Below are 25,918 nucleotides of genomic sequence, written 5' to 3'. Positions count from 1 at the left end.
ATACTATACCATGACTTTTTGGTCAAATTTTGGACTGCATACTTTACTTTGACTTTTTGGTCAAATTTTGGACGACATACTATACCATGACTTTTTGGTCAAATTTTGGACGACATACTATAGTATGACTTTTTGGTCATATTTTGGAGGACATACTATACTATGACTTTTTGGTCAAATTTTGGAAGACATACTATACCATGACTTTTTGGTCAAATTTTGGAAGACATACTATAGTATGACTTTTTGGTCAAATTTTGGACGACATACTATACCATGACTTTTTGGTCAAATTTTGGAAGACATACTATACCATGACTTTTTGGTCAAATTTTGGACGACATACTATACCATGACTTTTTGGTCAAATTTTGGAAGACATACTATAGTATGACCTTTTGGTCAAATTTTGGACTACATGCTTTACTTTGACTTTTTGGTCAAATTTTGGACGACATACTATACCATGACTTTTTGGTCAAATTTTGGAAGACATACTATAGTATGACTTTTTGGTCAAATTTTGGAAGACATACTATACCATGACTTTTTGGTCAAATTTTGGAAGACATAATATAGTATGACTTTTTGGTCAAATTTTGGACGATATACTATACCATGACTTTTTGGTCAAATTTTGATAGACATACTATAGTATGACTTTTTGGTCAAATTTTGGACTACATACTTTACTTTGACTTTTTGGTCAAATTTTGGACGACATACTATACCATGACTTTTTGGTCATATTTTGGACGACATAATATAGTATGACTTTTTGGTCATATTTTGGACGACATACTATACTATGACTTTTTGGTCAAATTTTGGAAGACATACTATACCATGACTTTTGGTCAAATTTTGGAAGACATACTATAGTATGACTTTTTGGTAAAATTTTGGAAGACATACTATACCATGACTTTTGGGGAAAATTTTGGTCGACATACTATAGTATGACTTTTTAATCATATTTTGGAGGACATACTATACCATGACTTTTTGGTCAAATTTTGGAAGACATACTATAGTATGACTTTTTGGTCAAATTTTGGAAGACATACTATACCATGACTTTTTGGTCAAATTTTGATAGATTTTTGGTCAAATTTTGGACTACATACTTTACTTTGACTTTTTGGTCAAATTTTGGACGACATACTATACCATGACTTTTTGGTCAAATTTTGGAAGACATACTATACCATGACTTTTTGGTCAAATTTTGGACGACATACTATACCATGACTTTTTGGTCAAATTTTGGACGACATACTATACCATGACTTTTTGGTCAAATTTTGGACGACATACTATACCATGACTTTTTGGTCAAATTTTGGACGACATACTATAGTATGACTTTTTGGTCAAATTTTGGACGACATACTATACCATGACTTTTTGGTCAAATTTTGGACGACATACTATACCATGACTTTTTGGTCAAATTTTGGACGACATACTATAGTATGACTTTTTGGTCATATTTTGGAGGACATACTATACTATGACTTTTTGGTCAAATTTTGGAAGACATACTATACCATGACTTTTTGGTCAAATTTTGGAAGACATACTATAGTATGACTTTTTGGTCAAATTTTGGACGACATACTATACCATGACTTTTTGGTCAAATTTTGGAAGACATACTATACCATGACTTTTTGGTCAAATTTTGGACGACATACTATACCATGACTTTTTGGTCAAATTTTGGAAGACATACTATAGTATGACCTTTTGGTCAAATTTTGGACTACATACTTTACTTTGACTTTTTGGTCAAATTTTGGACGACATACTATACCATGACTTTTTGGTCAAATTTTGGAAGACATACTATAGTATGACTTTTTGGTCAAATTTTGGAAGACATACTATACCATGACTTTTTGGTCAAATTTTGGAAGACATAATATAGTATGACTTTTTGGTCAAATTTTGGACGATATACTATACCATGACTTTTTGGTCAAATTTTGATAGACATACTATAGTATGACTTTTTGGTCAAATTTTGGACTACATACTTTACTTTGACTTTTTGGTCAAATTTTGGACGACATACTATACCATGACTTTTTGGTCAAATTTTGGAAGACATAATATATTATGACTTTTTGGTCAAATTTTGGACGATATACTATACCATGACTTTTTGGTCAAATTTTGATAGACATACTATAGTATGACTTTTTGGTCAAATTTTGGACTACATACTTTACTTTGACTTTTTGGTCAAATTTTGGACGACATACTATACCATGACTTTTTGGTCATATTTTGGACGACATAATATAGTATGACTTTTTGGTCATATTTTGGACGACATACTATACCATGACTTTTTGGTCATATTTTGGACGACATAATATAGTATGACTTTTTGGTCATATTTTGGACGACATACTATACTATGACTTTTTGGTCAAATTTTGGAAGACATACTATACCATGACTTTTGGTCAAATTTTGGAAGACATACTATAGTATGACTTTTTGGTAAAATTTTGGAAGACATACTATACCATGACTTTTGGGGAAAATTTTGGTCGACATACTATAGTATGACTTTTTAATCATATTTTGGAGGACATACTATACCATGACTTTTTGGTCAAATTTTGGAAGACATACTATAGTATGACTTTTTGGTCAAATTTTGGAAGACATACTATACCATGACTTTTTGGTCAAATTTTGATAGATTTTTGGTCAAATTTTGGACTACATACTTTACTTTGACTTTTTGGTCAAATTTTGGACGACATACTATACCATGACTTTTTGGTCAAATTTTGGAAGACATACTATAGTATGACTTTTTGGTCAAATTTTGGACGACATACTATACCATGACTTTTTGGTCAAATTTTGGACGACATACTATACCATGACTTTTTGGTCAAATTTTGGACGACATACTATAGTATGACTTTTTGGTCATATTTTGGAGGACATACTATACTATGACTTTTTGGTCAAATTTTGGAAGACATACTATACCATGACTTTTTGGTCAAATTTTGGAAGACATACTATAGTATAACTTTTTGGTCAAATTTTGGACGACATACTATACCATGACTTTTTGGTCAAATTTTGGAAGACATACTATACCATGACTTTTTGGTCAAATTTTGGACGACATACTATACCATGACTTTTTGGTCAAATTTTGGAAGACATACTATAGTATGACCTTTTGGTCAAATTTTGGACTACATACTTTACTTTGACTTTTTGGTCAAATTTTGGACGACATACTATACCATGACTTTTTGGTCAAATTTTGGAAGACATACTATAGTATGACTTTTTGGTCAAATTTTGGAAGACATACTATACCATGACTTTTTGGTCAAATTTTGGAAGACATAATATAGTATGACTTTTTGGTCAAATTTTGGACGATATACTATACCATGACTTTTTGGTCAAATTTTGATAGACATACTATAGTATGACTTTTTGGTCAAATTTTGGACTACATACTTTACTTTGACTTTTTGGTCAAATTTTGGACGACATACTATACCATGACTTTTTGGTCATATTTTGGACGAAATAATATAGTATGACTTTTTGGTCATATTTTGGACGACATACTATACTATGACTTTTTGGTCAAATTTTGGAAGACATACTATAGTATGACTTTTTGGTAAAATTTTGGAAGACATACTATACCATGACTTTTGCGGAAAATTTTGGTCGACATACTATAGTATGACTTTTTAATCATATTTTGGAGGACATACTATACCATGACTTTTTGGTCAAATTTTGGAAGACATACTATAGTATGACTTTTTGGTCAAATTTTGGAAGACATACTATACCATGACTTTTTGGTCAAATTTTGATAGATTTTTGGTCAAATTTTGGACTACATACTTTACTTTGACTTTTTGGTCAAATTTTGGACGACATACTATACCATGACTTTTTGGTCAAATTTTGGAAGACATACTATAGTATGACTTTTTGGTCAAATTTTGGACGACATACTATACCATGACTTTTTGGTCAAATTTTGGACGACATACTATACCATGACTTTTTGGTCAGATTTTGGAAGACATACTATAGTATGACTTTTTGGTCAAATTTTGGACGACATACTATACCATGACTTTTTGGTCAAATTTTGGAAGACATACTATACCATGACTTTTTGGTCAAATTTTGGACGACATACTATACCATGACTTTTTGGTCAAATTTTGGAAGACATACTATAGTATGACCTTTTGGTCAAATTTTGGACTACATACTTTACTTTGACTTTTTGGTCAAATTTTGGACGACATACTATACCATGACTTTTTGGTCAAATTTTGGAAGACATACTATAGTATGACTTTTTGGTCAAATTTTGGAAGACATACTATACCATGACTTTTTGGTCAAATTTTGGAAGACATAATATAGTATGACTTTTTGGTCAAATTTTGGACGATATACTATACCATGACTTTTTGGTCAAATTTTGATAGACATACTATAGTATGACTTTTTGGTCAAATTTTGGACTACATACTTTACTTTGACTTTTTGGTCAAATTTTGGACGACATACTATACCATGACTTTTTGGTCATATTTTGGACGAAATAATATAGTATGACTTTTTGGTCATATTTTGGACGACATACTATACTATGACTTTTTGGTCAAATTTTGGAAGACATACTATAGTATGACTTTTTGGTAAAATTTTGGAAGACATACTATACCATGACTTTTGCGGAAAATTTTGGTCGACATACTATAGTATGACTTTTTAATCATATTTTGGAGGACATACTATACCATGACTTTTTGGTCAAATTTTGGAAGACATACTATAGTATGACTTTTTGGTCAAATTTTGGAAGACATACTATACCATGACTTTTTGGTCAAATTTTGATAGATTTTTGGTCAAATTTTGGACTACATACTTTACTTTGACTTTTTGGTCAAATTTTGGACGACATACTATACCATGACTTTTTGGTCAAATTTTGGAAGACATACTATAGTATGACTTTTTGGTCAAATTTTGGACGACATACTATACCATGACTTTTTGGTCAAATTTTGGACGACATACTATACCATGACTTTTTGGTCAGATTTTGGAAGACATACTATAGTATGACTTTTTGGTCAAATTTTGGACTACATACTTTACTTTGACTTTTTGGTCAAATTTTGGACGACATACTATACCATGACTTTTTGGTCAAATTTTGATAGACATACTATAGTATGACTTTTTGGTCAAATTTTGGACGACATACTATAGTATGACTTTTTGGTCATATTTTGGACGACATGCTATACCATGACTTTTTGGTCAAATTTTGATAGACATACTATAGTATGAGTTTTTGGTCAAATTTTGGACTACATACTTTACTTTGACTTTTTGGTCAAATTTTGGACGACATACTATACCATGACTTTTTGGTCAAATTTTGATAGACATACTATAGTATGACTTTTTGGTCAAATTTTGGACGACATACTTTACCATGACATTTTGGTCAAATTTTGGACGACATACTATGACATTTTGGTCAAATTTTGGACTACATACTATAGTATGACTTTTTGATCAAATTTTGGATGAAGGATTTCTTACAACAATGAAAAATGGTCCAATAAAATTCATATCTAAACTTTGGAAAGATATGGGACACCTGGGCAATTTAAGACCTATAACCCTTTTAAATATAGATTATAACCTTTTTCAAGTCAGTGTTGCCAGCAAGATTAAAATCAGGCATATCAAAGATCTTCTCAAAGAAATATCCATCCACAACAACATTCGCTTGGTTCAGGACCTCAATGATGATGTTGATTTAATAGATGATGATGATTTTATGCTATTTTTGGATTTCTATAAAGCATTTGACTCTGTTGAACATAATTTTATCTTAGATACACTGAAGCACTGATTGTTCTTAAAGAATAAACTCATGAGTAACTATCTGCCTTCCACCAACAAGTGCTTTCACACTGGAAACTGATTTAGAAGCAGAAGAAAATCTATATTTATGGAAAACTGTATGAGGAATCAAAACTGGTCAGTCATGCGTCTGATGGATAGAAATGGCAAGATACTGAAACTACATGAATTTAATCATACGTATAACTTAGATTGTTCTGTTAAAGATTATGTCAAGGTAATGCAAAATATTCCAACAGTACTCATTCAGATGATCAAGAATAATAGATAGATGATGTCAGATGTCAGACAAAAAAATCCAATAATATATTTCTGAGGCAGTCCTTGGTAAAAACAATGTACCCTGGGACACATTATTATTCTCCAGAATTATAAGAAATCTGAAATTCGGGCTTTGAGAACAAAATTCTTGAAATTACCAATTCCCGCTAAATATGAAGAAATACATTTTAAAACTATGAATGAGATTTACCCATCTAATGAATTCATTAGAGCAATATTTAAATTTGAAGTGGAAAACTGTTATTTATGTAAAACAAATGTAGAAACTGTTACACGATCCAAATCCTGTGGAAATCCTTATATGATTGGTTGATAGAAATCCATAATTGTAGATTGAAAACTAAATTCACAAAATAATTCTTATGACCATACATAAATGTCGACTTTCGGTGTGGAATGCTTAGGAAAATGATTTGTATAAAGAATGTACAAAATGTCCCAATTTAATTTAACCCCTTGCTAAGTTTCCTTTTGTATACCGCTCAACATGCAACGTGCATTCTCTTCTTATGTTTTACTTATTTTATTCTATTTTCTTTTCAATTCTTAAATATTTATCTTTCTATAATATATCTGTATTTGTTGTAAGTGATTAACAGGATTCATTAGGAGGTATGAACATGATTTTGAGTTTAATAATTGTTACATACCAAGAGTTTGTCACTGCAAAATGTTTTTGATACTATGTTCAATAAAGCATTTTTGAAAAAAAAATGATAGCTGATGATATGATAAATGATAAATGATGTGGCACAATGAGATGACTGATTTTGACTGTTTTGCATCACCAGAAAATGTCGAAATAGCAGCCCGAGATTTGTTATATTCCTATAAAAGGATAAATACGCTTTTTTTAAACCTACACATTTTTTTTCTTCATTTAACCAGTCACTTATGTGTATGTGGACTTGGATTAAGGTTAAAAACACAGCCAGGATCTCTTTGAAAGACAATTCTACTGTAGCAGTAGACATTTACCTGCAGGCCCCCCTGGCTCTCGAGCTTTAGTAGGACCATGATGCTCAGAGACGCGAGGTGACAGTCCGTCCACTTCCTGGAAAGCGCTGCTTTGTTTACCCCACATATGGTGGATCTGCATCGCTGCTTCGCGTTCTGCCACTAGATCCAGGTCCTGCTGGGCCAGGTGAGCCCTCAGCTGCCTGATCTCAAACTGAAAGCAAAGAGGAGACGATGGGAAACAAAGTCATGTTTTCCTTTATGTTATTCAGTTCAGAAACACATACAATCTAATCTCAAACTGTTTATTTTACCTGATAGATCATCCACTTATGTTAAAACATAACAATATGCATATGCAATATTTGCATTAAGGGCATCATAGCTGACCATTGCATATACAGTAAAGTGTGCTTATGGGTATGTGATAGTAGGAAAAATATTATATCTAATAATAATGATAGGTGGTACTATTCTGGTACACATATTTTAAGACTATATGAGTGAATAATAGCCCATTCTCATCCTGTTTTGTACTCTGCTGCCCTCTGTTGGTTGAATTCAGTTAATTTTTTTTTTACTTATGTGAGAGATGAGAGGACATACTGCCTGTTCCTGACAGATCTGAGTGAGACGGTCAAGCTGTTCATCCCTCACGGCCTTGGCCTTCTCGTACTGTTGGATCTCCAGCTCCATCTCCACCTTCACTTGCAGCACATATGCTAGAAAGACAGGACATAATATTGTCAGTTAATTTCTCAAAAAACACACATTGGATAGTTGTTTATTCTAATTTGAAATAAATACTACGCTGACTTATTTATACATCTTATACACAGTGGATTTTCTAGGTTATACCACACAGTTATCTATATAAATAAAGCCTGCGTATATCTAGGACTAACACACTGTAACATACCAGGTGAACACAATGGCATTGCTGTGGTTCAGTTTTGAGCTGAAATTCTCTTTGAAAAGATGAAGTCAGTATTTTTGCAGTGCTGTACTAGATGGTGTTTTTAATGTGTCAACATATTTGGGGCAGCTTCTGCAGAGGCGCTGTGTTATACTGAAAAATAAACACCAGGGGGGGCAACAATGCTACATAAGCAGTTTTTTTTTTTTTCCTTACAGTGAATAAAATGATTTCTTAAATGTGCACCTATGTTTAAAAACAAATCAAGTGGAAGCTATTGTGTGAGATCCACAGGTTTATGACAACACATGTTGTCCTGCTTTTGTGTTTTTTTAATGACTCGAGCTCAAGACCGGACTTAACAAACTACCACAAAGCGCAGACTGCAGTATCCATCTCTGTGACCTGACAGTAAAGGACAGGACACAGGGGACGACGGCCCCTCCCATCCTCACCATCGATGATCCTCTTCACCCTCCAGATGCGCAGTGTGATGATGAGACCAATAGCGTCCCAGGGGCTGCTGGGGCCGTTGGCCACAGTGGAGGCCACCATGGGGGCCAGAGAGAGGACGATGACAGCTCCATCAAACACCTGAGCAAAATACACACGGACCAGATTACCTGGTGTGTCTGCAGCTTTGCACTGTTCCCGCATCGAGGTATGACATTGAGTGAATGACACTGCAGTGAGAGTCAGGACTAATGGGACCCATGGGAGCTTACCTCTACTTTGTTCTCGATGTAATCCCATATCCCCAACACCACGATCCTGAACACAGTCTGATCCAGACCAGGGGGACAGAAATGGAGACGGAGCATGTTAGTCTCAAGGTAAGACTGAAGAAAACAAGGGCATTTTTTAAAACCAAGAGAGACTGGCTGATGGCGGCAGGGGAGCAGAGGGGAGTATAAATGCCATTTGCAGTTGTGATTCAGATCTCTTTTGTCCCTCCACTGGTAATTAATCAATGACACCAAATTCAAACACAACACAGATGGTAAGATATGTGTTATATTACAGACACCACATTTGGTTCCTCGTGCTGACTCAGCAGGGGCCGCAGAGGGCAAACGACTCCCTCCTTTTCTCTCGGTTACTCTCCTGCTATTCCCTAACCCCCATTCTCATTTCAGACAGTCAAGGTTGCGGTAGCCAGCCTATTGCCGTTTTCCACTGTTTCAATTTAACACCGAGAACTCGCTTTTATTGATAAGTGAAGACTGGGGGAGAAAAAAAAAAAAAAAGTTAGCCGTGTTGTGATCGAGTGCAGGGAACGCAGACAAATGTGGCTGGCAGAAAAGAAAATGGTAATCAATACAAGCACACCTGAGGCTCCAAAATAATTTAAAACTAGTGGCACAGCTTCATCTGCATCTGAGTATTTTTGTTGTGGATCAATGGAATAACCCGAGGAGGACCAACTGTGCCAACATTCACGTAGCAGTATACAGTCTATGCTATTCGCTGTGTATAAGTTCACCTTCACTAAAGGAAATCAAAACATGTGGTGGAGTGGGGCATATTTAAGTGTAATTATTATTAAATAGCATTAACGGAATGCCAACTGCATCACCTGTTAGACTCACCTCGGTGAAGAAGACGGACAGGATAGCCAGGCTGATCCAGTGGATGATGCTGGCAAACTGGAATGCGTTATTAACTGTGGGAATGAAACAGATTCACTGGTTAGGTTCTTTTTTTATGTCACAGAGAAAGATAGATGCTGTATATACGCTGGTGTTGATATGGCAGAATATCGTCAGGCACACTTTGTGTATAATGCCAGGCAAATGCTGTGATGGTAGTCTTAGACACACATCACCTAAGGTGTGGTGTGAGGTAAAGCCAGTCGGTGGCAGCAGAGGTCAATTGACATGATGCAGCACGTAATTAACCTTAGAACACAGAGCATAAGATATGTGCAATGTAGAGTGTCTATTGTCCTCACCAACTATGTGAACACACCTAAACAAAAATTAAAGGCGCCATATGTAAGAATGTGGCCAAAAACGGTTACTACATTCAAATTCAAAATACAAAGGTTTTTTAGATTTCATTTTTTGATGCAACTGGCAGCTGAGACTCTTCTGACTGCAATGATTGGTAGACGGCAGTAGGTTTTGTCTGTACTGTTGTTGGTGGTGAGTTCAGTTTGTTATATGAACATTATTCCTGAGTCTCTGTGACATATTAGGAGGATTTTATGGAGAGTTTAGCTTTAGATTTATTACATAATGCACCTATAAACTCTAAAATTAGATTTCATTTGTGAAATGTGGATATAATACACAGTTCAAAGTTTGCTTGGCTTGTATTTAATGAACATAAACAAAATAAAAACGGTCTAATTTGTGACTTATGCAAAATTAACGCTATTCCCAGTTCAAAATAATAAAAAAGTGATATAAGATGAATCATATATTTGACTCAACAACAACATAAGACGACGAAAAATGCATTTTGTAAAAGCCTGAAGGTGTGACCTGCAAACACGCCCTGAGGATGTCCATATAAGGAGTTGTGTATCATTCCCACAGCAATATACCAAGGGTAATAGTTAATTCTGTGTAGGATATGATCATTATTCAAAAATAACAAATCCCTGCTTTTCATGGTGTTGGAAAAATATAAACAGACATGAACTAACATCTTTAAAAGCACAAATTTGTCAAATACTACATGTATCTGAATCTTCCTGTCTATTCCTCAAGCTAATAGTTAGCAGCCTCAAACACCACTTGGCTGTCAGATGAGTAAATTTCTCGTCACGCACCAGCTCTCCCTGCCATCTGTCTTTGTTTGCCGTGTTCACTGATCTGTCCATCAGTCCATTCATCTTCCTCCCATCGTCCCCGCACTCGTGCACCGGCCAACTCTGCATTGCCCGATGTCTTTGTCCACTAATCTCCCTTCGCAGTGTCAGTTTGTCCCAGAGGAACGAAGCCAAGACTCAAAAGCATTCAGATACAGTAGTGAGCGACATTGTTCTTCATTCAGCTCTCTGACATCGCACATGTCACAACCTCTGGACTTTAGACGTATGATAGATGAGGATGTTTCCACCGAGCCTGCGCTGGGTGCGACATGGGGTCACACCGGTGTTGAGACCACCGGGGGTTTCGTGTTTCGCTGAGGAATACTAATGAGAGGGTTATATTCCCCAGGCCATGACCGATCTCAGTCTCACATGATCAGTGATACACGCAGATGTATAGACGGGGTTAACAGATAATGTTTACAATCCTCTGCACGTTTAAAAAAAAAAAAAAAAAAAGTCAAATATTCTTGTATAGTCAAGTATGACCTTTTTAGCACCCCACTGTAAATACAACATTCACAGACTGCTAATACGAGGAAATGAATATGGCTATGTGTGTTGGATGTATTGATAGATTGACTTGTCATTAAAAGTCCAATGACTAAAAATGAGGAAGATTGATTATTGGCGAGACAAACTGAGGACTCCTCTGCTCACATATCCCGTTTCCAAGCAGATCAGGGAACCCAGAGAGGATCTTAAGCTCAGAAAACTTTCCTTGTTCATTAAGTACATATGAAAGGCTTATATTATATTCTCCAAACACACACATTTTTATTTAAAGTGATTAGATTCTGAATCTCTGCCAATAAACACATCTAAATATCGCACATTGGTCCTTTAAAGGGTAAAAAAAAAACAATAATAAGCCAAATGGGTCAATTGTTGATATTTTTGAGAACAGTGACCTCATTTTCAGATGTGGTACTTCACACATTAACTTGGTTGTGTGAATGTAAGAGAGACATTTTCTCAACTTTTGCCAGGACCATGATAGATGTATATGTGAGAAAAGCATTACCAAGTGCAGTTAAATGTTATTTCCTTATCCACATTGTGAAAAAAAAAAAGATGTAATCCACTTTACTGCTGTAACCTCTTTAAAAAAAAAACAGCTCTTGTGCTAATTAAGAGTCTTGAGAAGCCGTTCCTTTGTGTCGGGTCTTTATTTGTAGTCTGTACACTGACCCAGTGCCTTTGTGTAATAATTAGTAAACAACTGTGCTGAGTGGTCTACTTTCCAAGAGTGGAGTGCAGACGAGTGGAACAAACTCCCCAAACCACAACTGTATCATTCTTTCGATTGTCACTTTCGTTTGCTGTAACTCACATTGCAAGAGCTTGGTGTCTATGAGCAGCTCCAGCATCAGCAGCAGCACCACCAGGATGACACAAGCCACCAGGAAACAGTTGAAGCCCGCTGACAGCAGACACACCTGCCACAGCGCCGCTCTTCTCCCACAGCATGGCTTCAGCCAGTTTGACCTGAGTGTTGGGAAGAGGGAGGGAGGGAGGGAGGGAGGGAGGGGTTCAGAGACACAGAGAAGGCGGTTAGAAGAGCTGAGGGTATGAAGATAAATGGTAGGTCGTGTTGTGGCGTTACTTTAATATGTAATGCTGTTACATAGAGCACATCTGACAGCCGGCCAACAAGGGCAAATCAATAAAACACAAGCAGCGTCACACATCGTATAGGGCATGTTTTTTTTTTTTACAGCAGAGGGCGATTATTCTGCATGCAAATGACACAAATGTAGAGAATATGATAAAAAAAAAAAAAACACCCATAACTTTAACACATACATACCAATATTGGCACAGAGATGTATGAGGTAATTATGTGCACGTGATTTTTTTTACCCTTCCCTCATCTCATCTCAAAACTAATGACTCATGCCTTCATTTGTCTTTTTTAACAGCCCTCGTCTTACATATCACCACTAGGTTGTGTAATCGACTCCAACAAGCCATCCCTTTGTTTGTGCCTATTTTGGGATACAGATTACACGACATGTGTTTTAATCCACATTCATGCATGGGGGGGGGGGGGGGGGGGCATCAGAACATAATAATACACTGTATATTATGGCACCAAGAGATTAAACAATATCAGCCATGGATGACGTGGCCCCACATACTCTTAAAGACAATGAAGTGTTAATTTTGTCAAAGTTTTTCCAATAATTGGAAATTGGAGTGTCACCTGCTTAATTCACCTTCCTGCTGCTTGACTGAGTGACAGGACAAAGTCCTTGTTCGGAAAACTGGTTAGCTGACTGCCTGGTTGAAAGCCAACATTGTGGCTTGACAGTTGCTTTTTTCATGTTTGAACCTGAGTTTTTTTTTTTTTTTTTTTACTGGAGTGACTAGTTACAGGTTGGCTGCAAGACACTGGGATTCAGTCACATACCTTTAGAAAGAAGAATGCCCAGTGACAATACCGTCGCTGATTTACGGTCACTCTCCTGTATTGCGCTGGTTGTTCCGAGACCACGAGAGTGAAGCAAATGACTGACAGAGATTTGGATGGTTCATAATTTCTGTTCCCAGAATCGGTGCCTTATTCATTCTGTCCTTCCCGACAGTGGTTCAGCAGCCAATACTTATACATCTCTCTCCACGTTGCAATATATATTCCATTAGTTTGGAGTGTGCCCGTGTCCCGGTGTGCTTGCTCTTTGTCCAGGTGCAATGTGCCTTAAAATGAGAGTGCCAAACCTGCCTCAAATCCATTCCTGCTCTCTGCAGCAAATTCCACTTATCAGAAACGGTGACTGCCAATGACTCTTGGGGATTTATGACCAATAAATAATGACAACTTTCCAGATGCAAAAAAAGGTGTGTGTAACTGTCTGTGTGTGTGTGAGAGAGATATATGTTCCAGGTATTACTCATGTTGTGGGGACCTACATCTGTATACAGTCATATTACGGGGATGCAACTTCCTTATGGGGTACATAAAGCAAGTCCTCATAATGTAAATTATTGCATTTTAATGTAAAGACATGTCGAATGAATGTAAGTTACTGTAATGCCATAGAAACCAGACTCTGTGCGTGTGTGTGTGTGTTAAGAGTAAAGGTACTTTCTCCGAGGCAACACAGAGAAAAAGGCAGTATATGTTCCTTAGAAAATCAGCAGCTATCCGTTGTCATCTGTCCCCCAAAGGATGAACGCTACAGGCAAACTTTGTCAGATGACAAGAGCGGACGCAATCTATTCGACTCTCTCCTCTTGCTCAGAATGAAGGTGGCAAACGCTGAAAGAAGAGCAGAGTGCAGTCGGTTCAAAGGCACTGGAACTCGTCCAAAACTGGAGCCGAGGAGAGGAAGGATGGAGAGTTGGAGGAAGAGGAATGAAAAAAGATAGAGCCGGGGACGATGCTGATTGAGTTTAATCATGTTTCCTGCTTGTTAACTTATTAGGCCATGAACACTATCCAGTGCAAGGAGCCCATTGTTTTTCAATGCTCTATTTGTTATTCTTCTTATTTGGTGTAGTTGCAGAGCAACATGAATAAATAATCAGGGGGGTGGAGCAGATCTCCTGTGATCTATATACTTGTGAAAAAATGGGAGAATTCTATTAACATTTATTTATGTAAAAAAAAAGAAAAGTTGTCCTGTTTATAACTAATGGTCTCTTGTTTCGTGGCCAGTTGGAAAGCACAATGAAACATTTAATGAGAACCATTTTCAGTAGAAATCATGGCAAAACTACACTGCCAGTCCTTAAAAAGAAGGCAATTTATTATTTTTTTTGGGCAATGTCACAGTCATTTCAATCGGTGGTACTGTTTTTGTTTGCCAGGATCTTGTATTGATGATGCGAGAGTTGGACGACTGTGTTAACAAGGTCCAGGACATCCAAAATAATATCCTCAACGGGGTTAAGATTTGGATTCAACCCATCTATCCATCATCTACCGCCTTATCCTGCACCGGAGGGTCGTGGGGGGGTGCTGTGCCTATCTCAGCTGACATAGGGCATGATTTTGGACTGTGGGAGGAAGACGGAGAACCCCGAAGAAATCACACACACACACAGGGAGAACATGTAAACTCCAACCGTGGGCCCTGGACTCGACCTATGTGAGAAAATGATGTCGGATGCTCCATTTGAGCTTGATGAATCCTGGCATTGTCATCTTGGAATATGGTAAAAAAAACCCTGGTCATTCAGTTTATTTAGGTGGGTAGATAGATAGATTAGACTTCCCTTCCTATGCCAACTGTGCTGGAGAACACTCATAGCCTTCAGTTAGAATCAAATCTCAAGTTATTTTGTTTTGTCCATTGTGGGCAATAGTAAAACACGGTGGTCCAAAATGGTAGTTGAGTAATTGAGTTATCCTCTGAGGTGGGGAAAAAAAAAAGATTGGTGATTGTGCTGAGTGGTGTCATTCTGCAGGAGGAGCTGGACCTTTCCATCTTTCATCAAGGTCAGCAGAGAGGCTGGAGCTCTGCCACACTGTGTCGATGCTCTCCCAGAGGCTAACTGGTGCATTCAGTCCTCTGTACCAGCCAATACCAACAGATTAGGGAGCTCAACACCTGGGGTGGCAAAGAGGCAGCGGAGGGTAAAGGTATCATTAGCAGTTACCATAGAGACTTTCCTCCCAGCATTGATTTATTCCTCAAGGAGCAAAGTCAAACCCCATCTGCCTGTGTACGAGAGCCAGGGAAAAGAAACATTTACCTAATGGTACGCCATAACACGCAGTTACCACACATTTGTGGACCATTATTTAAAGGATGGAATGAGCTTGCGGACACACTCCAAGAGACACCTCACTTACCTTCGGCACTGAAACGCATTATTTAAACTCATACTGTGTGGAATCGCGATACATTTTGAACTGAAAATGTGTTAATTTAATAAACCTGTTCAAAACTGTCCAGAAGCAGAGTTAATGGCAGTGATGGATTACTCCAAGCTCAGGAAATTTGGTGGAAATCACTTTAAACCTGAAGTATTCATGAGGAAAGTGAGGCTGCTTCAGTGGTGAAGGAAGTCAAGGAGGAAAATCACCCCTCTCTCTCTCTCTCTCTCTCTCTCTCTCTCTCTCTCTCTCCCAGGGTTAGAGCTGGTTAGAATTCAATAGGCAATACCTCATGGGTTAATGCGCACACGACCAATCCCCCACACCCACACATACATAATGCTGTGGACAGGTTCATAAAGACATCAACAGGCCGCTACGGCGGAAAACGCACTGAAGGAAGATCGAAATTTAGCCAACAGCACAGCACAGCACAGCAGAGCAGAGAGAGGGATTAGATCAATAGTGGCCTGAGATGGAAGTGATGGCATGCTATACACGACACCAGCTTCCCGCCCGCGGCAGAATGACCAGAAATCAGGCTGAGTGACTGGCACGGACGAAAGTGTATCTGCTGGCTTTGTTGGGGCCCCCATTCACACTGCAGACGGGACACTGTGCTGGCTCCAGCCCCAGATAAGTAAGTCAGTGAAGTGGGGGGGGGGGGGGGGGAGCCTATCACGACAGAGCATCTCTTTCATTATAGTGTCTCCTGTAATTGAAAGAGGACAGAGTACAATGTAAACCCATTAGGTCCCGAGTTAAAAGGAAATTAATTCAGAGGGGGGGGGGGGGGGGTGGGTGCTCTTGTTTTTGTGTTTGTGAAAGAGTGAGCCCGGGAAAAAGGGTGATATTTTATTCAGAAGTAATAAGTCTGAAAGACTTGTCGGGGGGTATTGATTGTAACAGTCATGCGAGTAAACAACTACAAACACCTGACCTCTAACTGAAAACGCCTCGTAACGGAAAACATAAAATAACGTCTCTCTCTGAATGACGCGTGCTGCAAGTGCCAGTCCTCTAAATAATTGAGTGGAACTTTTGATTCATGTCTTGTTTTTTTCACAACAGAGCAACAATGCTCGATTGAAAACAAAACAAAAAAAACTACAGCACATTAAAGGCGTTCTTACGTCACCACTGACGGTTGGAATAATTATGGTGTTCTTTTCAGAAAGGTGTGCAAGGCTCACCTCAGGCGTGGGGAAACACTGATGCCACCGCCCGCCTCTTTGGCTGAAAACACCAAAGTTGCAGGCACATGTTTTTGAGCTTTACATCATAACCACTGAGAAACCTTTAGTAAATCTTATAAACCTTTTCAATTAAAGGTCACATAGAGTGGTCCTGTTGCACATATATGTGAGTTATGGAGGTCTACTTACATACATTAACTTGTTTTTATGGTCAAAAACCTCCTAGTTGCTGTAAACGAGTCGATAGAAATCTGTCTTTTCTGACGCTGTGCTCAGCCGCGATATTTCAGACATAAATCTCACACCCAGAAGACAGAGTGTGTTGTGATTGGCAAGCCAGCGTAGATTTTTTCAGCCAGCTTTTTTTCAGAGATTTCGCTGAGCACCGAGATTACAATAAAACATAGCGTTCTCATCAGTGGCTGAACTGTTGGTTTCGGAACTTCAGGGCTTCATAAACGAGGTAATGACGCAGATACACACTAAAGAACAGCGATAATTGGAACTTCCGGTCTAGGTCCGCTTTAACATCCGAAAAGGTGAGTGTCTAAAACACTTCATAATAAGTACACACTATTAAGCATTAGTTAAGCATTAATACATATTGAATTCATCATTTATAATGCATGAATACTCGTCAGTATGTAAACTGCTGGACACACAGAGAGAGGTGAGAGAGCAGTCCCTTGTAAGTCGATCAAATAGCTCTTTTGTTGGAGGTGGATGCTGATTGGCTGCTTGAGTACAGCAGCTATTTGGACACAGTAAAACATTTATAAATATGTTTATAAACTACATACTAAGTGAGTATTCATGTGCTATAAATGATGAATTCAATATATATTAAAGCTTAACTAATGCTAATAGCGTGTATTTATTATAACACGTTAACATTTTCATATTAATGATGAGTTTAAGATGCTATATTGTATTCCCTGTATCAGATATCGCATTGGATTTCAGTAAGAAATGTGTTTTGGACTGAATGTACAATATGTTCTTTGATGGGATAAAAGGCTAAGTCAGATACAAATCCTGCAGAATTTTGAAACCACTTTCCTTGACTCAGGTTTTCTGTCTCTCTGTCTCTCTCTCTTCTCAGGTTTTCTTTCTGTAGTGATAACTATGTAGCTCTGTGGTTCCACTCACTGGTGTAAACTTCAGCCAATTCACGACAATCTGCTGTACTCAGCAGGTTTGGGCAGAGGGGGAAAAAATGGACCACAACCGTGAGCCTGCAGGCTACTGAACAGCAAAGGTGTGGAGGACTCCGTCTCATTCAGGCTGTTCAAGGATACTATTGCACCTTAACTTACTTTGTAAAGTCAAAGAGACATTTCCTACATCGGTATATATGCATATATTTTTCACTCGACAGCTTCAGTTTTCTAGAGAAAAAACACATGCACCGTCCTCTTAGATCACATGACAATTGAGACAACTACCAGTTAAATTTTTCTTCCAGAAGCCTCTCCTGCATCACCGCAGCAGTCGTTTGTTATCGCGGCCAATAAAGGGAAAGAAGCCCTTAGAGAGGAGAACCAGCTAAGCAATATTTATGCTGAATAAAGTCAAATTATCATAGATAATCAATGGTACATTTCAGAGCTCCCACGTCTCATCGCAATTAATCTTTACTGGTCTCACACATGGGAAATTAGCAAACACTTTTCTGCACTAAATTAAGGGATCAAATGAAAAGGGGTCATCAGTTATGGTGCCAGTACATCTGACCGCATTCTCGTATCCCATCAACATTCCCCAAATCTTCCTAGACCATTCTACTCATGTCCGAACACGACCGGCTATTATCACAACAACAACTATAGCGTCCTTACGCCATGGTCGCAGCCAGCAGACGAGATTCAGGGCTGGTCTTTGCCAGAGAAATGGGCCACAGATACTCAGCAAATGGAGATGGATGGGGCTCCATGTGCAGAGCTGCAGACAAGCTGTCCCTGATAAATGGGTTTTCACCAGGACACTTGATCTCCCTCGCTCTCAGCCTAAAAAGCAATCTCGCACTTTGCATGTCTGTGAATATTAACAAACCCTCAAACCCGGCACTCAAATGTCATCTATTGTGTCGCACATGGTGCCAGGCAAGAGAGCCAATTTGATGGAGAGGACTGTTCCTCTGTGTGTTTGAAATAGAGTGTGTGTGTGTGTGTGTGTGTGTGTGTGTGTGTGTGTGTGTGTGTGTGTGTGTGTGTGTGTGTGTTCTTGTACTTGTGGCATACTGAGGACCAGTGAGGGTTTTTAACCAACAAAGTGAGGTCATTTTTACGGGGTGAGGACATTTTGGCCGGTCCTCACTTTGTTTTCATTGAAATCACTTCCTTAGGTTGCTATAACATGCTATACTCAATTTGTTAAAAATATATACAATTTCTATGTTGGACGACATAGTATAGTGTGAATTTTTTTTTTTTAATTTTGGACGAAAGATTTTGGGTCAAATTTATTTTTCAAATTTTGGACGACATAGTATAGTATGACGTTTTTGTCAAATTTTGGACCAAAAATTAAAAAAAAATAATAATAATAATCGAAAAAGTTTTCCAACCCTTTTTGCTCTGTGGCTCCACCTGCAGACATTTTATGGTACTGCAACCAGTAGTTCTTTATAGATGTCATTCATGAAGTAGATATTTGTAATTGTGTTGATTTATAAAGTGGAAATGCTGGTCCTCACTTTGTCAGCAACCCGGTCCTCAGTATGCAGCAAGTACAAGAATGTGTGTGTGTGTGTGGGTCTCTTTTCTCACACCCCTCAGCACAGAGCAGGTATGGTATGGCTCTGGTTCTAAATCCCCATGAAATATTGCTATTGACTGGGTTCTTCAGATTCGAATTGAACAGTCGAGATTTTTCTAATTATTCCATCTCGCTTCAACCTTGAGCGTTTTCAACCCCCGGCTTTGATTATGTGCATTCTGACATGCTGCTTTATTAGTTGTGCTGTGGAGAATGAAAAGTGGTGCGATAACTTCATTCCACGGGGGGGGGGGGGGATGTCTGAGCGCTACGTTGAGTAATGTAATCAATCCAGGTTGGTGTTGGCAAATCTAATATTATCTTACATGCTAGATTCCACCCAGCGTCGGAATCGGTTGAGCAACTGTGGCTGTTGCCGAGCAACGCGGCCCAAGGTTAATCCCGTACTACTGTCCAACATGGACAGATACAGGTGTGACATTCGTCGAATGGAGCCATTTCCTTGTGATCTGTCGGCTTTGTGAATGAAAGCACGGACGACGGTCGGCTGCTCCATTTGTCCATCCATCCATCCTTCTCTTTATCCCTCTCTAACTCCACTCTCCTCCAGTCAAAGTGGCAGGTTGACCCATATGAACCATCTGTCATTCCGGCAGTGCCTCATATACGGTACCTCTCAGTAAGGCAGATGGAGATCAACAGCATATGCTGCTGCTGCTGCTGCTGCTGCTGCGGCTGTGGACGGCGCGGCGGGCTGATATGGGGATGATAACCTATGACAAGGGAGGGACGTGAAGCCCAGTGTCTACACAGACTGTATCGCTACACTACACTGTTACTGCAACCATATTAAAACCCGTAAAACCTGGTTTCATTAATGTTTTCATTACTTTAACTGTCGTCTGATCCAAAAGGTCATCTGAAATGTGTGACAAGTGAATTCTGAAATGACTGTAGATGAGCGATCATGGCATACATGCAAATTGCGTCGTCGAGGGAAAGTAAAAAGGACCTTAAAAAAATAGATAGACACGCATAACCAGATCCGAAAAACAGTCAACTTGCTTATACTAAACCCCGCCTTTCGCCCTATGTCAGCTGGGCTCATGCTTATATTTTAAACAATCACACAAAACCAGATGATTGTTTGAAAAAACGTCTGTTTACCTGCAGTACATACTGTCTACCGCTAGGGGTCTCTCAATTCAAATAATAACACAATACCTAGTTTAGGGCAGCTTGTTTTATGGGAATTGTTGTGTTTTTGTCTCATTTGTTCTCCTGGATTTTCGCGCTTTACAGGGAGAGCTTTAGCGGCGGAAACATGCACCAAAAAAGCAAAAAGTAGTTTCAACTACACTCTTAGAAATAAGGGTTCCAAAAGTGTTCTTCGACAAGGGCTGAAGTTCTACCTGGAACCATTTGTTTTTCAAGGGTTCTTTCGGAACACTAATGCTTCCAGTAAGAACTATTTTGATCCAGAGAACCCTTTAAAACCCTCTTTCCTGAATAAAGGGTTTTAAAAGGGTTCTTGGTAACACTAAGGGTTCCAGGTGGAACCAAAAAGGGTTCTCCTATGAGGACAAGCCGAAGAACCTTATATGGTCCTACTTAACACTTTCATTTCTAAGAGTGTACACACAATGGGTCGCAGCAGAGACAGTAGTGGATGATGTTTAAAGGGGGACCAAATTAAACGGTCTGTTATCTTGAATAGACATGCAGATTTCTATGGATTTAAAGAGTGTTTGAAATAGTTTGAGGTTGGTAAGTACACGACTCAACAATAATGTACCTAATGCACAAATGTTGCATGTTATATCTTCAAATATCTGACTAATAGGGCTAAGGAAAATGATGACCGATGACCTGTCCAGTCCAGGCTGTATTGGCTACCATGACCCTAAAAGCATATGTGGTATAGGTACAAGGTGGATGAACATTAACATAGAAGTATGCACTTTAAAATGTAAAAGAGGGTCTTGTTGAACAGTTAGGACTTTTAAGTGACAACACAGGTAAGTCCTGAGTTTGTCTTCCAGCTATAGGCTGCTGCACACTTACTATCTGTCTTTTTCGTCTTCAGTGTTTTATGGTGTGTTTCCTCTGAACTGAACTCTGCAACCTGAAAGATTTAAGGATTTAAGGATGATGTCCCCCTTATTATTTGTCTCCAGTGCAGCTTTTAGGAGATGAAAAAAAAAGAAAAAAAAAACTGAGAGAAGACAGTAAATGTTCTCTGCACTGTGGGTATTTGGGAAGGAGAAGAAATGATGCAATGACGCAACATTACAGATATAAATACATTTGAACAATAAATATACAAATAAGATGAAATTACACCTTCTTTATTGTGGACTTTTCAGCAAGCTCTGGAGAAGATGGTACAATCTATAAATAATTTCACCCGGCTCACCTCTGTACAGAATCTGCATGTGCTGCGTGTGCCCCTTGTAGTCCACAAGAACATCCACCTCCTACATAATTGCCCACGTCTCCTCTAAAAAAGCCACGAGAAGCTGCCGTTGGAAGACTGAACGTGCATCTCTGCTGCGCATTCTTCTCTTTTTTTGTTTTTTTAAAGCAGTAAAAACAAAACCAAGGCGCCATCATCAAATATTTAGACTCAGTTCACAAGTTCAAGCCTTTCATTTTTTTCAATCTCTGGCCATTAAATCAATTGACCTTCACGCTTATTCTCACACCACATCCCTATAATAAAAAACCACAGTGACTGACCAGAAATATAAGACAAAACCTCCAACAACAAGTATTGAAAGACCTAATGAACTGGGCACAATCACAATCGAGGAAAGAGCATGACTTAAACGCGCAGGAATTTCAGGCATTTAAATGATAGTAGCTTCCACCGAAATCCACTCACATGCCACTGCAACCCCTGCAGCGAGGCGATGAATGTGGGCTTACATTCCTCTGCGCAGCTATTTACGAAGCGCTAAAATTATCCCACAGTATGTATCCATAGTGTCCATGAACAAGGTAAAAAAAAAAAAACAGTTTACACAGCCGAACAGAACGACACAGCTACCTCACTTCCCTGCTCCGTTCTTAGGGCCTGTGATAGTTTTGGTTAATCCGAACTCTTTTACGGCGTCTCACCTTGGCGTCATTCCTCTGATCGTATACACATGAGTCACTCAAGGAACCAGACCGTGTGACAATAAACGATAAACAATGCGAGAAAGCCCTATGATGGGAAATCAGGAATTCTAATCTATAACACTCACTGAGCGTACTGTAACACTGCGTGGATGACAGATCGTGCATTGTTAAATCATTATTATGCTAAATGTGTCTAAGCTTCACTGGCTCTTAGTGGAAGAAAGTTTCTCTGATCGCAATGAATTACTTTTTTTAGTTTGTAACTTGCGGTGGTGATGTTATTATTCTGCCTCTGTTTCATCTTTGTGAACAGAACAGCTGTGTCATTTTTCGTCTGAAAACAAGCAATACTATCAGACCTGACCTGAGGGAGCGTGTGTGTCTGTATACAGCAGTAGCGCAGTAGTAGGTGTGGGTAACTTTTGTGCGCACGTCTTTGTGTTTTTCAGTCGTACTACATCCTGTTTGCAGCCATCTACCTTTATGGGCTCCATATTGCTGCTGCCTCCAACTGTCTTGACATAAAACTAATCACTTCCTCTGTGCAGCGTGGGAATGTCGCCAGGCAACACGAGATCTAAACGCCACTATTCTGAGAAATATGGCACGCAGTGTGGAGCTGGTCAGAACTGCATGGAGTTTGCATGTTCTCCCTGTGTGTGTGTGTGTGGGTTTTCTCCAGGTTCTCCAGCTTCCTCCCCACAGTCCAAAAATATGCAGATTTTGGGATTAGGCAAATTAGACACTCTAAATTGGTGTGTGAGAGTGGATGGTTGCTTGTCTCTATGTGTCCCTGTGATAGACTGGTTATTTGTATGGAAGTAAATCTGTGCCATCTGAGTTTGAATTCGAATTTCTAACACTGAATTTTTTTTTCATCGAAATTAGACTTTGAAGTTTTTTTTTTGACATTGATTTTTTTTCAACGTTGAAATAAATTCAGTGTAAAAAAATTCAATGTGTCAAAAAATTCAGTGTAAAAAAATTCAGTGTTAAAAAATTCAGTTGCAAAAAATTCAGTCTCAAAAAATTCACTTGCAAAAATTCAGTCGCAAAAAATTCACTTGCAAAAACGTCAGTTAATATCCGGGTCACCAGAGAGAAGCAATCGATCCCTGTCTCAATTCATCCAAGTATAATTTAAGTATATATATATATTTAAGCAGGGATCGATTGCTTCTCTCTGGTGACCTGGATATTAACTGACGTTTTTGCAAGTTAATTTTTTGCGACTGAATTTTCTGAGACATCGAATTTTTTGCAACTGAATTTTTTGAGACATTTAATTTTTTTACACTGAATTTATTTCAACGTTGAAAAAAAATCAATGGGAAAAAAAAACAGTGCTTGAAATTTGGTGGTTTTTAAAATTCAAAGTCTAATTTCGATGCAAAAAAATTCAGTGTTAGAAATTCGAATTCAAACTCAGATGGCACAGATTTACTTCCATAGATATGTCCAGGTTGTACCTCGCCTTTCGCCCTATCTCAGCGGGGATTGGCACCACCTTCGTGTGGAGGGTTAAAGCGGTAGAAGATGGATGCATTTGTCAATGTTTTGAATGCAAAGACATTTGTTAATACTTAAAATTCACGCATCACAGCTTTAAATTGAACTGCCAGCGACATATCTTGGCAGTGCGTGACTTTTCCACTGCGCAAATGCCAAATCCCGGTGGACCAGGGCGTCGTACGGTGCCATATGAGTGCACCCACTGTGATGATAATATTTGCGGGGCTGCCAGACCCTGCCGTCTGCTACGTGTATGTGTTTCCTGTTCTTTTTTTTCTTTTTTTTGAGCAAAAGACAGGTTGATGAGAGAGCGAGAGAGAGAGAGGGTGTTTGGGACATGGACCGATCTGTCCCTGCCCTCTGTCCCACAGAGACATTGGTCGGGCCTGGCTGTCACACCGGGTGCATGGATGGCAAAATGCCGGATATTCTAATTCAAGCTTATGCTGTTTGTCGACTTTCTAAGTATGATGCCCAGCGTCTTGGCCGAGCCGAGGGGATGTGAGTCATGCTGTGCTGAGCTGCAAGCCGTGGACTGTAGGTGCACGAGGAGGGGTGTGTCCTGTCCTGAGAGTCATGGGCCTGCAGCACGCAGATATGATGATAACAAAACAACACAAACACAGGACAGGCAGACCTCATGACTCGAAAAAGAACACTGCCATGAGGTCCCTGAATCAAACCAACATTACAAACAGAAGCTTGTCTGGTAGCGAGAAATTGCCGTCACTGACCTGAAATGCACACATCAATCGAGGCATCGTCCATTTAAAATGGTGACACTAATACATTTATCACCGAATATCCCCGAGTCCCAGACTTTACTATAAAACGAGGAGTGATTCAATACGTCAAGTGTAATTACCATGTGCAATAAAGGCGAAATACAGAGAGCAACAGCAGAGCTATTCTCTGCCAGGGTAGATTATAGATTGTGCTAATTGCAATTCTGCCTTAATTATGGACGTAGTGCTTTCAAGCAACATGTCTCAGACGCCACATCTCTAATATCTTTGTTGCTGCGGTGGCCAGCGAAAGCCAATATATCTAATTACATCCCTGCCTTTGTAGTTTACAAATTATTCAAAGAAATGTCATTGATTATCATTCAACTAACTTGTTTACAGCGTCCTAAAAAATCTTTACATTTTCACATGTTGTCAAGTGAACATAGGAAATATATAGGGAGGCCTTGGAGTGAATTTATGCGACGACTCACCCGTCTCTGTTGTCCTCCTCGTCTGGATTCGAGATGAGCTGGGAACCAGCGAGGGATATATCCAGGGCAGCCAGAGGCAAGTCTCTGTAAGCAAAGCTGACCAGTTGGACGGGGGCCACGCACTGGTTGTCCTCTTCCACCTGCTGGGAGATGACCTCCAGCTCTGAAAGTCCAGCGTGTGGAGGAACCCTGAGACAAACAGACAGAAATACATTACAATCTTGGGAAGAGAGGGCTGAGTGGAAGTGGAGCAGTCGGTTTATTGGGTTATCTGTTGTCCCAACGTTAGATGTCACTACTCTTTACACACCGGACTTTTACTAATATGTGAATATATTGTTTACCTGAGCTTTTTGGACAAGGACACGATCACCTGGTGAGCCAT

General features: G+C 38.9%; 1 protein-coding gene across 1 annotated transcript in view; it reads right to left on the bottom strand.

The window, feature by feature from the left end:
• Window positions 1-25,918, bottom strand: part of tmem266 (transmembrane protein 266) — a gene marked incomplete at both ends in the record, with an annotated part of 50,131 nt that extends 24,213 nt beyond the window's left edge. Inside the window, 8 exons of the mRNA XM_083893707.1 lie at window positions 7,228-7,420; window positions 7,813-7,928; window positions 8,578-8,716; window positions 8,848-8,904; window positions 9,712-9,785; window positions 12,274-12,428; window positions 25,534-25,722; window positions 25,878-25,918. Of these exons, the coding sequence (XP_083749833.1) occupies window positions 7,228-7,420; window positions 7,813-7,928; window positions 8,578-8,716; window positions 8,848-8,904; window positions 9,712-9,785; window positions 12,274-12,428; window positions 25,534-25,722; window positions 25,878-25,918 (964 nt within the window). The remainder of the gene's footprint in view (window positions 1-7,227; window positions 7,421-7,812; window positions 7,929-8,577; window positions 8,717-8,847; window positions 8,905-9,711; window positions 9,786-12,273; window positions 12,429-25,533; window positions 25,723-25,877) is intronic.

This window comes from Microchirus variegatus, assembly GCF_963457635.1.
Source record: "Microchirus variegatus genome assembly, chromosome: 8".
Taxonomy (NCBI): domain Eukaryota; kingdom Metazoa; phylum Chordata; class Actinopteri; order Pleuronectiformes; family Soleidae; genus Microchirus; species Microchirus variegatus.
The sequence above is the reverse complement of the archived record's forward strand: the minus strand, read 5'-3'. Positions and strand labels throughout refer to the sequence as shown.